We start from the raw sequence: 15,169 nt of genomic DNA, 5'->3' as shown, positions 1-15,169 counted from the left end.
TCTACTAAAGTTATTGTGTAGGTTTTGCTATTATTTCTTTACCACTACAATGTAGCTCATATTATTCCTCACTGGGTGGGAAATTAAAAGAAATCTTAATTCAAATCTGTCTATCAGTCCTTACCACAGCGACATGATCCCAGCTCTTGCTGTACCAGCTCCAATTTTGTTTGGCACTGGAAACACCTGCGTCTGCTCTTCTGTTTGGAACGGTTGATTTCTTCAGGTCTATCGTGACCATCCTCCAGTAACCGTGGCCGCTTCTCAGGAGAAGGCTCGCTCTCCACCTGTGACTCTATTAGTTTTGAGAAACATTTGGAATGCAGCATTAGTGGGAGGTCTACTTTAGCCACAGATGTCATTAATTGTGTACAACTTAAAAAATGCAAATAGTACTCTCCTTTCTATTTGGGTTTGCATGCACTTTTTGAAACATAAAAACAGAAGTAAGTTCTGTGTCTCCTAAGTTCAGAAATCAAATGCAAAACAAATTAGCCACTGACTTGATTATGACACAGAGAAATGCATTAATCTAACAACTACAGCCTTTGTTTATAGATTCTCACATACAATCTCATTTCCCCATACAAACCAACTGTCCCCATGCAAACCAATGTTGCATTTGATGAAAAAACAATTTAACACAAATTCAGCCTTTTCCTGCCTAAGCAGGAGAACATTTTTTTAGGGTACAGTGCATTAGCTGTAGCTCCAATAACCAAAAACATATGAAAGCACCATACTGTGCTTCCTCCTTTCTTTGAGGATAACAATCTAAATGTAAATGATTATACAAAGGCATGAAAAGCCAAACACAACATCTATATGATGTTATTTCTCTAAAAGGCGCAAAGGATCTCCTTAAAACTTGTCATCAATTACTATGTGTTTTAAAAACCGTATTTGTATTCTTTCTTTATGGAATAAGAAAATAAACAGGAAAACACATTTCTTTGCTAACCTTTGATGGAAAGATGATTATTCTGTAGATAATCAGTATACAATAAAGCATTTTCAAACTTACTACTACTACTTCTACTTCTACTTCTCTCTCTCTTTCTCTCTCTCTCACTCACAAACACCTTGCCATTTCTACTTTAGTGAATATGTGAGCATATTTTTTTAAAGACGTGTTTCTTTTGTCTATGTTCAGAAGAGGCGATTGACACAGTCTTACAATGATATTCTATAAGCTAAATTAAATGGATCTCTAGCTTCTCCAGTTTTGCCACTGGAAATAAATCTACTCTAAAATAACTCTGAATTACTGGGTGCTTCTTCATTCTGATTTCAAGAGGCAAAAACAGATATTACTATGACAGATATCTCAACTCTACCAGCTTCCAGTATCTCATTCAACAAGATTGAGGCAAGCCTTATAGGTAAAATTAAGAGAGATATCGAGAAAAATATTGGGTGAAATAAAATTAGTTAGAAACACCCCAAATTAGCATGTACTAGAATTACATGAAAATATGTTAATAAACAAAATTGTTAGGGAAAAAGGTGGGTAAAAATGATGGTTTTAATACTTGCCCCAGATTATAGTCTTATTAATAGATAAAGAAATTCTGATTAAGCAGGCTACATCTAAAACAGTGTCCTGTATTATAGAAGTTAAAGAAACTTCAGATCACATTGTAAGTAGATAAGTACTGATTTATAAAGTTATAAAAGGTTGAGAAATTTTCTCTCAATGCTATAATTTTTATGGAACCAGCATAATATAATGTATTGCATATTAAAAGGTTTTATTTTTCTATCATGGTAGCAAAAAATTACTGAGTGAACTATTAATAACATTCTTCTAATTCCAACCAAGAACCTAAACATTAAATATGTATAGAAGCTTGTTTGCAAGAAACCTTTCCTTTCTTCTGGTTTCATTTTTAAAAAAAGAGAGATTTTATAATTAGACAAAACATAAAAATACACAAATAAACATACGTACATTTTTTATGACATAACTGCTTTAAGAGAAAATGCCTCTATTGTTATCCAAGGCCTTGGTATATTTCTATCAGATATAAAATGTTTCTAGTTTTTGAGTTTTTCGAAAACTCATCCAAAACCCCAGAGGGGGAGGAAGAGATCAGTTATTGGTGGAGAAATGTTGGCGATCGGCTGAGCAAGATAAGGTCAAGCCACGCTGAGCATACCGCAGTAAATTTTATCCCATTCCTTTCTTTTCATTCTCTTTTTGTTAGTGTCCCCATGTGTAATTTGAAGGTAAAAAGGAGAATATAAAATTTAAAACATCTATATGTATAAAAATGGCTGTGTGTGTGTATGTCCCAGCATAAGTCTGGAATGTCTTGAGCAATTTCAACCAAACTTGGTACATAGATGACTTACTCTCTGGAGAAAAATACTGTGGGGATAAGAAACCCCTAACATCCCCCGGGGTGTGTGTTCTGTTAAGCTACAACCTGTTGTGCCTTAAAATGGCTTCCACTGTACTGCCATAAAATGGCTTCTACTGCACTCCACAAGGGGTTTCCCTCTGGTAAGGGGGAAAATCCAACATTAGAAATTATGTTTGGTCTGGACATTTCCCCCCCATAAATAAATACCTGTGCAACTCTGGGTTATCAGCTAGCAAGGTATGGAAATAGAAACACTGTTACACTACTTGTAATCTCAATATGGAAAAAAAAGGATTTTAATAAATTATGGATGCAGGCTCTTCTACTTATAGATGGTTGAAAAGGAGAAAATAGTAAGAATTGTTCTTGTCAGAAAAACTAGTAGAATACAAACAAGAGAATATGTAAATAAAGAGGACAAAAACAAAACAACACAAAAACCCAATCCATTATTAGGGAAGGAACAAATCTTTATAGTTTTTCATTCCCATGAAAATCTTGCAGTTGGTTTAATCTTGGACATGACAGCATTTGAGGCATATCACAAGATATTTTTTATTATAAAAGACATATAGCCTGAGAGATTGCCATTTCTGAACTCAATTGACTGTGCAAACATCAGTAAGGGCAGTAACTAATGAACTTTCAAACATCACTGCCACAGTTCTTTAGCTATTTTTAAAAAAGGAATTTTAGCCATCAAAAATAATCATGAATTTTATGTAGCAAGTATAGACTGCGGAAGATATTGATGGTAATTAAAGAAACTAGAATTCAGAAGCAAAAAGTTTGATCTACTGGCAGCCCTAGAATAATAGGACATAGTCAAAAAAGCAGAGGTACTCCTTGTTTTGCAATCACAATTGGGACCTGCAACTCAATTACTAAGCAATATGGTTGCTAACTGGAAAAAAAATCACGACCATGAATGCCTTACAATTTTATTTCGGCTTTGTTTTTCACCCTTTTCTCCCACCCTTTGAAATATTCATCCCTGCCCTGCGATAAATAGCAAGAAGAGAATTAAGTTTGTGTTAGTTTAGAATAGAATAGAATAACTTTACACTTATCGGCATACATTAAAATGAAATTTTGTTACATACAGTTCTCAAAGGGATACCGCCTCCAATATACACTACATAATCAAGACAGAATACAAAATTATGCATATACTCACATATATGGCACAGAGAAACAACACAGTCTAATTTTGATGTATATATGTACATGGAGAAAAAAACGAATCTAGCGAGTTCATCAGACGGATGGCATAGGGAACAAATTCTGTTACAGAATCTGGTAGTCCTGCCAGAAATACTTCAAAACCTCCTCCCAGAGGGGAACAACAGAAACAGACCATAAAGTGGGTATATGGGGCAGTGGTGGGTTTCTACTGGTTTTACTACAGGTTCGCTCATGCATGCGTGCGACACTTCTGTGCATGCAGAAGCCTCCTGCTACTGCCATTAGTGGTTCGGCTAGTGGCAGCAGTGTGGGATCTGTAACAATGCTTTGAGTTCTAAGTACATAGCGCTGATAAACAGTATCCTGAATAACAGGAAGCAAGCTTCCTATAGTCTTCTTGGCTGACCTTACCACTCTCTGTATGGACTTTCTATCTCAGGCACTGCTGTCACCAAACCAAACAGTGATGCAGTTTGTTAAAATGCTCCGTCGTTCCTCTGTAAAAAGTGTCCAGGGTGGAAGAAGAAAGATGTGTTGTAGGAAATGCAAATGCTGGTTTGCACTAAGTGTGACGTGTGCAGAGACCAATTCAGATTGTTAATTATCTGTGCCCCCAGATACTTAATACTGTTGGCCACCTCTATAGCTGCATCCTTGATACTGTGGAGTATAACTATGCCAGTTCCAATGTTCCCTCTAATTTTTTTTCAGTGTGAGCAGAAAAGTATAGTGTTTGAGCGGCACATTTTTATGCCTGAGCAGCACCTGAATTTTTTTCACAGGTGTCACCTAAGACAACAACAAAATCAGTATTATTTGAAACTCAAAGTTATGTTTATTCAAGGTCCCCGCTTAATTAAAAGTGTAATAAAGTATCACTTAACGACGCTCCTGCTTAGCAACCAAAATGTTGGGTCAGAAACTCTGGCATTTGAAGCACGCAAGTCTTAAAGCTGTCAAGTTACAAGATTCTTGCATCCCTAACCCTTTAGGGAAAAAAACCCCAAGGGGTCTTCAAACTTGACAGCTTTAAGACTTGTGGACTTCAACTCCCAGAATTCCTCCTCCAGTCATGTTGGCTCAGGAACTCTGGCATTGAAGCATGCAAGTCTTAAAGCTGTCAAGTTGCAACACCCTTGCACCCTTAACCCTTTAGAAAAAAAACCCAGGGTCTTCAAACCTGACAGCTTGAAGACTTGTGGACTTCAACTCTCAGAATTCCTCCTCCAGTCATGTTGCGGCGACGTCATCTGCGTGGATCTGCTCCATCTTCGGTTTTTTTCACAGGGGGCAGGGCTGCTGCTGAAGATGCCGACGAGCCCCTGCCGCCACCAGAATAACAGCTGCCTCCTCCTCCTCCTCCAACAGCACCACCACATTTGGATTGAAGCCGCCAAAGCTCCCGCTGGCACCCCCGCCCGTGGCAGCAGTGGCAGCGCATCCCCCTCCACTCGGAGCACCTGAGCTGGGCACCGTTACCCCTGCTGCCCCCTCCCCCTCCGCCGTGCTTTTGAGAAGCCATGAGGCCTTTTCCCCCTGCTCCTGCCCCCCCCCGCCGCCTTCCTACTGGCTCCTGCGGCCTCATGGCTCCTCAAAAGCACAGCAGAGGAGGAGGGGGCAGGGGTAACGCGGGGCTCAGCTCAGGTGCTCCGAACAGAGGGGGAGGCGTAAGCCGGGGCGCCGGCGGGAGCTTTGGCGGCTTCACTTCTCACTGTCAGGAAATCTGCCGCAGCGTCGGGCAGCAAATGTGGTGCTGTTAGAGGAGGCGGCAGCAGATATTCCGATAGCGGCAGGGGCTTTGAGGGTTTATTTTAGCCGCAGCGCCGGGCGCAAGCAGCTAGAATTGGCCTCCCACAAAGGACCTCCCCGGGCTTGCTTTCCTGAACTAGCGTCAGTCGCCCCGCGCTCACCAAAACAAGTCCGGGGAGGTCCTTTGCCAGTTCTAGCCGCCTGCAAAGGACCTCCCCAGCCTCCGGCGCCTGTGACAGTAGAAATCACTGCGCGGCAGTTGGAAACTGCTGCGCGGTGTTTTCTTGCCATGTGCGCGGCTACGCGGCCGCGCACCTTAGAGGGAACAGTGGCCAGTTCTTTCTAAAATCCTTTGTTTTATCAACATATAGAACCAGGTTACTTTTATTGCACCAGTCCACCAGAGCCTTTACCTCTTCCCTATAAGCATCTTCATTATCATCCTGGATAATACCCACCACTGCTGTATCATCTGCATATTTCACAATATGATTTGTAGATTTGGCACTGCAGTTGTGGGTCATCAAGGTGAACAGTAGCAGACTCAAGACACAGTCCTATGGGGAACCTGTACTCAAGAGATGGAACTGGAAACTTTTCTTTCAACTTGCACAAACTGGGGCCTTTATATAATCCAACAATAGTATTTATAATATATTACAAATATATTTTGAAAGAGACACACAATGGGGAGTACTCATGAAAAGCAATGTGCTAGCACAAGCTGTTTTCCTAGCATGCTGGCAGCTCTAAGTCCCCAAGCCATATAGGAAACACACAATTTAGAGATGAAAATGATTCAAGTCTTATCAGTCATAGACAGCAGCTGCAAGCTGGCTAATTAAGATTACAGAACTGAGCTTGTTAACTTTGGTGCAGATTTAGGGGAACCCCCCTTAAGTCTGCATTTTCTTTTGTTGAATGAAGTAACTTCATGCATCTGTAGGTATATCTGACCTCGTGTTGTGTTTGCATCTGTGTGTGCACTAAGTAGCACAAGGTGAGCACATACTCTGGGACATGTAACGAGACATGGGAGCTAAAGGTTCTAGAATGGAGCAGCCAATTGGCAGTCAAACAGTGTTTCCCATAGGGATATACTTGAGAAATGTTTTCTGAACAATTTTCTTCATAACTCCAGAAAGTATTTAGCTTATTTTGTTGTTGCTGTTGTTGGCTTATGTATTTATCAGCATCTTCTATATCAAAATTTTGATTAATTCCATTTTGTTTTTGGAGAACTATCCAGCTTGTGAAAAATAGAGAGTTCTGATACTCCTTCTTTTTCTAGCATTGTGTGTGTGTGTGTGTGTGTGTCTTCTATATACAAACCTTTTAGCAGACATTCAGTTACACGGAACCTTGGGAGCGAGACCAATTGTAAATCAGAGCTGTGACATCTAGCTTATTTTGATACTTTGATTCCCCCCCCCCTCTTTCTCTCATTAGTTCACCTGCAATTAACGTTTTGGAAAGCATAAACATTGTTTATTATATTGTGACAGTTTGTCTAATCCTAGTGTCAACCCTCTAGATTCTGTAGCTTTTCTCTCTAATTTTTTTTTTATTTACAGAACTATTTGATTCCATATTAATCATTCTGAACATCCAAGTATTGTTCATTCTATGTTATCTATGCAGTTTTGTCTGGGTGGTCATGTTTCTTCTAAATTATGTACTTTTTAAAATACTGTAAGCCTCCCAGACTCTTTTTGGAATCGAGCAGCCATCCAATCCCCTAACAAACATCCTAAAATATGCTCCATTTCTAAACTCAAAATTACATACAATCCTGACTTTAAAACAACCTGTCCAGTCTTGCTGAATCTGTATGTATAATGCTTCCATAATCTTTAGCTAAAGTCATGGGTGATACCTGCATATTATCCAATTAACTCTGCCTGTCAGCAGAACGTCTACAATTAGCAGAAATGGTACATGAGGTGACTGCACACATTCTCAATATCTGTTAGGGTGAACTGAAATAACCTTTTAAGCAGTTGCTAGAGAAAGGAAGGAGGGGTGAATAGAAAGGCAATTGGGAAAAAATGTAGATCCAGATTTCTGCACATAGCATATTCTAGCTATAAAGAAGATACAAGTACTGTGATCTAATCCAATGTATAAGCCACCTTTCCATCTTTTGGATAAAATGTAGTTCTTCTGCCTCTCCCCCCCACACCCTGCCCCCATTATATGAACATAAGAAAGAGAAGAACAACTAATATTGGAAGCAGCCAGCAAGATGGGACAGTAAAATTTCATCAACATCCATCATGCTACTTTGATCCATTATCATGTCCTAGCATCAAATAGTCTTTGCTATGTCAGTGTAAGTCCCAAACACTTTATCCTGTTTATAATTGCTGATGAGCAGTAATACAGTTTCTATGCCTCAGCTCCTGTACGTTCCACTTCAGTGCCTACCTATTAGGTAATAACTTTTATTTACAGCTTTGCTTCATGTGCCATTCCATTAGTACAAATGAGAACTGAGCAGAGGAAGAAAAAAATGTGTCATTAATGGGTACTGTCACTGACAGGACTGATGATGTACATTACATTATTGTACTAATACTCCATGTCTAATAGTGAAGGCACAGGGGTAGCTGAATTTGTAACATAATGTCCTCCATCAGTCAAATACTAAAAAGTTACTTAAACAGCACCTTAAATGTCAACTGAACAAGACTTACTTGGTTGTTGTTTTTCTTTTCTTTTGAAGTTAACTTGTGTTTTTTTAAAATAAAAGCAAGTTGTATTGTAGAGTTCTATTGTAGAGAAATAGGCTATCTAAATAATAATATTAACAGAACTTTTTCCCTTGCTGGCTTTGTATAAAAAAATGAGAACAGGAAAAGTTTAAGCATACAGTTAATTTCAATAAACTAACCAATAAATTTGATATTTCCCTTATATTTATTTTCCACAACTTTCAAAGCACATAGCCCCCAGAAGTGTTAAAGGTTCTATCATAGCTTCTGCCCTCAATCTAGATAAATACCAATGTAGTCCTCAACTTACAACAGTTGATTTAGTGATCATTCACAATTACAAAGGCACTGAAAAAAGTGACATGACCATTTTTCATACTTATGACTGCTGCAGTGGTCTACGGTCATATGATTTACATTTGGATATGATAACTGGTTTGTGTTTAAGATGGTTGCAGTGTTTTGGGGTCAGGAGATCAACTTTTATGACAGTCTGACAAGCAGGATTAATGAGGAAGCCAGATTCACTTAACAACAGCTTTACTAATTTAACAACTATAGTGATTCACTTAACAACTGTGGCAAGAACAGTTGTCAAATTGGCCAAAATTCACTTAACAAATTTCTCACTTAGCAACATAAATTCTGGGTTCAATTGTGGTTGTAAGTTGAAGACTACCCGTAGTTAACAAAGGATAATTATTTTGGAATTATAACTTCTGTGCTTTCCGTAGATAGTCCTTGCTTAACAATCATAATTGGGTTAACTGGAAACTGGAATTTCCATTGCTAAGTGAAATGGTCATTAGGTGAAACATCACATGACCACAGTGCTTAGTGACAGTGGGTCTGGTAGTCCTGGTTGTGGTCGTTAAGTGAAGGCCATCCTGTAGGTAAGGACTTCACGCTTCTCCTGCCCTGTGCAAACACTACTTTGTCCCGTCTCCTTCCCAGCTGGGCCTGTCAAGCTCCTTTCAGAAAATGAGGCTCTGCCATCCTACATACATACATACATACATACATACATACATACATACATACATACATACATACATACATACATACATACATTGCTGGCAATGTAATTCTGTGTGATTACTAACTGATTTTTTAAAAAAGAAGATATCTATCATAACAGCTGTACTCATGTATCCCTTGGATTTTTATAAAACTATGCTGGGATGATCTTGGTTAATACTTGAATAGGAAATTGCAAGGCTTTACAAATAAAAAATCAAAAAACATCCCAAAAGGATGTAAACCACTTTTGTATTGTGAAGAAAACAACATGAATATTCTAGATAGCGACAAGGGGTTGAATACAGCTCAAACTTCACTTTTACCTTCAATTTACAGGCTTGCCAAATCAGGTCATGTGGTATGAAGGAATTAATCCTTCACTCCATATTATTTATTTTACCACATTGGAGGACGCTACAAATTATTGCTTTCCACCTCACCTTGCAAAGAATGGTTTGTCTGGTGAATTCAGAAGCCAATGATGCATATCCTAATGAGTAATATGCGAAGTAACTTCTGGAACATTTTATCCAGCAAGCAGTTTACATCATTGGAGAAGATAAATATCAGACAAATAAGCAAAAGGCACTTGTTTCCTTTTGATTGTGGAAGTTGCAATGCAACTTACAGTATTAGTGCTTTAATAAAGCCCATATTTTATATTTTTTCCTCCAGAGGGAAGAATGAGGGCTGGTTGAATTTGACTGATGCTTCTGTAGGAATACTCACAGGATTCGTTTCTGCTGATTGTGCCCTCCCCCACCACTTTCACGTTCAATGGTAAAACACATAACATGAGATATGATTGCTTTCAATATGAGAAATAAGGGTTTTATGAATGAGATCTTTCTCTAGGCCAGTTGAACAGCCTAGGGACCTGGATTCTTTCATAATATATATTCTTTTAAAAATAAAATTTACCTGAATCACAAGATCTTTTGGTTGCTGTGGTTAAGGAAACATGAGCTGTATCTGTGCATGGCCCACCTAGAAATAGAAATCAATAAATCAATTCCAGTAGTATTAGCATTTCAATAGTGGTTATCCAGAAAAAGACTATTTCTTGGATAATCACAACTTAAGTATTGTGGGAATGGATAAAGGAAAGGGATAAGGCTATTTCTGTTTCTCCACTAGCCACTCCTTTCTGTTTCAACTTTATTTTGGCTAAGATCTACCTATGATAACCCCAACTTCATGACTCCCATATGGTTTTGAACATCTCCTCTCCTTTTTATTTGGTAAATAAAATTCATAGTTAACCAAAACCTAGATTACCAAGGTTAATCTACCAGTGTAAGGAAACCTTTTAGATAGCAGACATCATTCATGCACTTTCATGTAATACTGTGGATGCCAATAAAGCAAATGAAAATCCAATGACATTTTAAAACACCAATTTTAACCATTTAACCTAAAAAAAGGGACTGTCATCAATACCACCATTTTGCTTTATTAATATTGCTTTGGAGATCAATGGATGCCATACACAGGCTTTGCTGATGTTGAAGTAGATACCTTTAAGATCTGATAAGGCTGACATGCTCCAAGCCCCACTGCTTCAGCAGTCTCATCTGGTGGGACCCGAGGCATTCCTTTTCTATCATTGCTTCATTATGTGTGAGTAGCAGGAGAAAAACAGCAAAAATCAGCTCAGTGCAGCAGAGTCTGTGGAATGCAGGGCTATAGAGGCAACTGGGGCTATGGGCAAAGGTACCGTATTTTCCGATGTATAAGGCAACTGGGTGTATAAGATGACCCCCTACTTTTCCTGTTAAAATATAGGGTTTGGGCTATACTCACCGTATAAGACTACCCTTCTTCCAAGGCACACCAAATAGCCAATCAGCCTCCATTTTGTTTCCAGCGCCTTTCTCCCAGCTTGGAACTGAACCAGGTGGTTTTTCCTTCCAACACTCCCTTTCCCCAAACTGGACCCCAGATGAGTTATTGTTATTATTGTTTTTAGTGTGCAAAAAGAATTTTGGGAATAATTGCAGATGTTTTCCCCTTCTTGATTGTTGGTTTTGAAATGATAGATAGATAGATAGATAGATAGATAGATAGATAGATAGATAGATAGATAGATAGATAGATGTTCTGACCCCCCTTCCTCCGTTGCCCACACAGCACACACACTCCGGAACAGTACAAGGGAACAAGGTTTATTACACCAACAGACAAGAGGTTTTGTGGCAGCAAGCCACCAAGACAGAACTCACAAAGACAGAACACACAAAAGCAGCAATCCAGCTTGCCAGGATCCCAGACTAGAGTTGCTGTCCAAAGTCCTTTGTTGATTGCTACGCAGAGCCTGTCCAGAGTCAACCCTTTTATAACCTAAAAAGGGCGTCTCCCAACAGCACCTGAGAGCTCTTTACTGCCTATAATTACGCCCACGCTCCTTGCGTTTGTGGGTGCGCCGGAAACGGGCATCTCGAAACGCCCTACTAAGTCCTGAGTCACTATCCTCTCCGCTGCTCCAAGGCAGGGCATCGGGAGTCCTCCTCCTCTCGCTCTCACCGCTGCTCCATGCCTCTGGCGCCACCTGGTGGCCGACCAGACTCTCGGATTCCTGCTCAGCCTCCGAATCCTGTCCAGGATCGCACATCTCTGGAGCTGACTCGTATGGAGTATCACTCTCGGAGTCTGGTGACAGCGGCACCGGCTGGGCCACAACAGATATAGATGTAGAAAGAGAGAGAAATAGATGAACAGAGATAGGGAGAGAAGGAAAGGGAAGGGAAGGAAGACAGGTAGGTATTTGTAGAAAGGGAGGGAGCTGGAGGGGCTGAAGAGGGAGGGGTCTGCCACCCGACATCCTTGTTGTCATGAGAACCCCAATTTCTCTCCTTGAATTGGTGAAGGTTGAACAGGACACAGCAAACAACAGCCCGTCTCCCATCTGTGCACTTGAAACAGACAAAGCAGGCTCTGTCTTAGTGAGCTGGAAAATACCCTTTAGCGTTGACCGTTAGCTTTGGGCGAGGAGCAGAGCCTCCCCAGTCAAGAGCAGTCTACCTGGGGAAGGGAGATTAGCGGTCTAGGCTCTGGAAAAGGGACTCTGTACATGCTTCTGCAGGTACTATCGTTCTGGTGTTTGTGACGCATTAGGGGTGGGGTGGGGAAAATAGAGCTTTGGAAAGGAAACAGTGAACGAACTGAGTGTGGAAATAGCTTGGAAAATATGCCCAGGCGAGGAGCGCCAAGGTTATCGATTGAAAGGCAGGTGTCTGCACTGGTGGCGGCACAGCTTTTTGCTTGGTGGTGTTGCTTTTGTTTTTGTTTTTTTGGTATGGCCTTTCTTATACCCGGCATATAAGACGAACCGTTTTTGAAAATTTTTTGGGGGGTTAAAAAGTCATCTTATACGCTGGAAAATACAGTAATGGTATGGCTGACTGCAATGTAGGATTTGAAAAGGCATTTCTGAGTGCCAGGTGAGGGAAGTTGCAGTCTCCTGCACTAGTGCTGCTGGGCTGGCAGTGGTTTTGCGAAGCACTGCAGCATCCCTCAACTCATGCACAGTCTGCACCAGGTCTCCCAGGGCCTTCCCAAGTCCCTTTATGGCAGCCCCCATTCCTTACTTGGGATCCCCTCGCCTTAATAATTCTGGGGTAAGAAAAAGCTGGAAGTGTCAAAATTGCAGTCACTAAGCGATGCAGGCATGTGATGCCTTGCTGTACAACCGCATCTTTTAGCAATGGAAATTTCGGACTCAATTGTGTTCTTAAGTTCCACAGTGTATAAGGCTAAATCAACACATATCACAACATGATTAAGCCTCTGATAGGAGTTACCCACATGTTCAAAAAAAAAAAAAAATCCTTGAGAAGCTGGAAATAATTCAAAATTATAGGCAATCTTATACTGAACAAATAAGCTGGGAGTTATAAATTCCATTTTGATATAAACACAAATATATAATCTATTTTTACGCCTCTCACTGTGGTGAAACTATGGTTCAGGATCAGGCTGAGAATATAGTTGAAAATACAATGTATACACCAATCATCTGTATGCTGACATAGTTACAGAACTCAGATTGTGGATGTTGTTGGGAGAATGGCATTTCTGAATGCCTGCTGTAAAACCTAATTTTATAGCAAGAAGTAAATCATCTTAGGCATCACTGAAAAATTGAGATTTTGGTAGGCTGAAAAGCACTAACCTATCAACCTACTGTTGCCAACATAACTAAAGTTTTTTTTGCAAAAGATTTATTGTACTCTCATATTCTGCCTTAATTAAGATGACATTTGCATAACACAATTAATTTTCAACTATAGGCACAATGGATTAATTAGGAACACATCATCCTTTATTAACTACTTTGTCAATTTCATCTTATCATAATCTTGAAGATTTTACCTCTGCAGGATTAGCCATGCAAACATCCAAATTCTATATTCTAATAAAGTACTGGGTATTTCAATGAAAAATAAAACATAGTAAATACAAGTGTTGCTATAATAGCAACACTTGTACCTCAAACATGCAATTAATCATTTTTATGTCCTTTACTAACATACGTAAAAACTATTTATGAAAAGCTTTAGATTGTGATGATTCAGAGCAGAATCCCTAGCATTATTCCTGTACCAACATCAACACAAATTCAGAAAATTCTGATGTGGGATTCTGTACCAGAAAAATCTGTATTCAAGAAAAAGGTTAAATTTGAAGCAAGAAGTGATAGGTGACAAACATGAAGATTTCTTACTGTGGTTAAGAGCCTCTAGATATTCTACACAAATATAGTTCTTAGAATAGAATAGAATAGAATTCTTTATTGGCCAAGTGTGATTGGACACACATGGAATTTGTCTTTGGTGCACATTAGTAATTTAATCACTTAGTAATACAAATCACTGCTTATAAACAAGTTCAAGCAACTTTTTAATAAATATATGGATTAGAACATGAACAATAGCACTCTGAAACTGTATATTGACTATTTCATATATAAAATGTAAGGTTTCTCCTCATGGTCAGGTTAATGCACATTTATCCTCTTAACGAGCTGGTAGAAAATTATGCAGCTATAAATCACACTGCCTCCAAAGGAAATAATTATTTTTGAATTAAATTTACATCCTGCCTCTCACTCAGGAACTTGAAGCGGTGCGTTAAAGAAGTTTACTGTTCCTTAGCAATAAGGCTAGCAAAATATAGCTTATGGACTTAATGTAGGACAATTTCAGGATAAGGATTGGTAGATTTTTTTGCCTGTATTTTTCCTCCCATCAGGCAAGATGTCTTCCAAATACATTCTTCCAAGTCCTTATGAGGTGGACCCCCTCTCTTGACAGAAGCCCATCATCTACATTATAGACCATGATCTAGAAATACACAGAAAGTAACAACCCATTGCTTTCCATAATGGGAGAGTGAGATAGAATTAAGAGAACTATGGGCCTCAGTCTGAAACAAAAGTGTTAAGCTGCATTGTGAAGGTTTCTCATTCTACTGGAAGGCTGCTTTTCCACTGTGTAGGTGTGATTTTCTAGATGACAGCTCCATGGGCAGGAAATAACACTTCCTTCTATTTCATTCTATGCATATATTGAATCCCATATGGGACAGGTAAACCCATAAGCAACTAGCAGATTTATAAAGGTGCAATTCTCTCTTCCATTACTTATTTTCTTTTGGTCCAACTATGATGGAGGAAGATAACTTTCCTCTATAACCAGCATTCTACTAATATTCCTGTTAATAAAAATTATTTATGGCTACTAGGTTTTAGTCTAATTTAGCCTAACACAGAGACATGTGAAAATGAAACAGATCAATAAGTTAAGATTTGTCCTCCTTTTGTGTAGCAAAACAAAAGCAATTTCATTTCAAGGTTAACTACATTATAAAAGTATTGCCAAATGATTCATACCTTTACAATAAATATATTGGTACCTCAGTGCTGGGTAACATTCAGTTAAAGGCTCAATTATTTTAAAGGGATTCTAGATGGCAGCTGGCTTTCTTCAGCTAGGGAATTGTAAATAAGTATACACAGGAAATTTACAAAGTTAGACATCAACGGTACCAAATCCACAGTTTTATTAATTTATTAAACACATTTATATGGCCCTCCGACTCACATATGGTGACTCTGAGTGGCTTACAAATGGTTCT

At 39.2% G+C, this 15,169-nt stretch overlaps 1 protein-coding gene across 2 annotated transcripts in view; it reads right to left on the bottom strand.

The window, feature by feature from the left end:
- Positions 1 to 15,169, bottom strand: part of ZFAND3 (zinc finger AN1-type containing 3) — a 127,045-nt gene that overhangs the window by 29,629 nt on the left and 82,247 nt on the right. For both annotated transcript variants that reach the window (XM_081940847.1, XM_081940848.1), the window contains exons 5-6: positions 9,956 to 10,021; positions 125 to 295 (exon numbers count right to left, since the gene is read on the bottom strand). In XM_081940847.1, the coding sequence (XP_081796973.1) occupies positions 125 to 295; positions 9,956 to 10,021 (237 nt within the window). The remainder of the gene's footprint in view (positions 1 to 124; positions 296 to 9,955; positions 10,022 to 15,169) is intronic.

This window comes from Natrix helvetica, assembly GCF_964273705.1.
Source record: "Natrix helvetica genome assembly, chromosome: 2".
Lineage (NCBI taxonomy): Eukaryota > Metazoa > Chordata > Lepidosauria > Squamata > Natricidae > Natrix > Natrix helvetica.
This window is presented reverse-complemented; position numbering and strand designations above follow the sequence as displayed.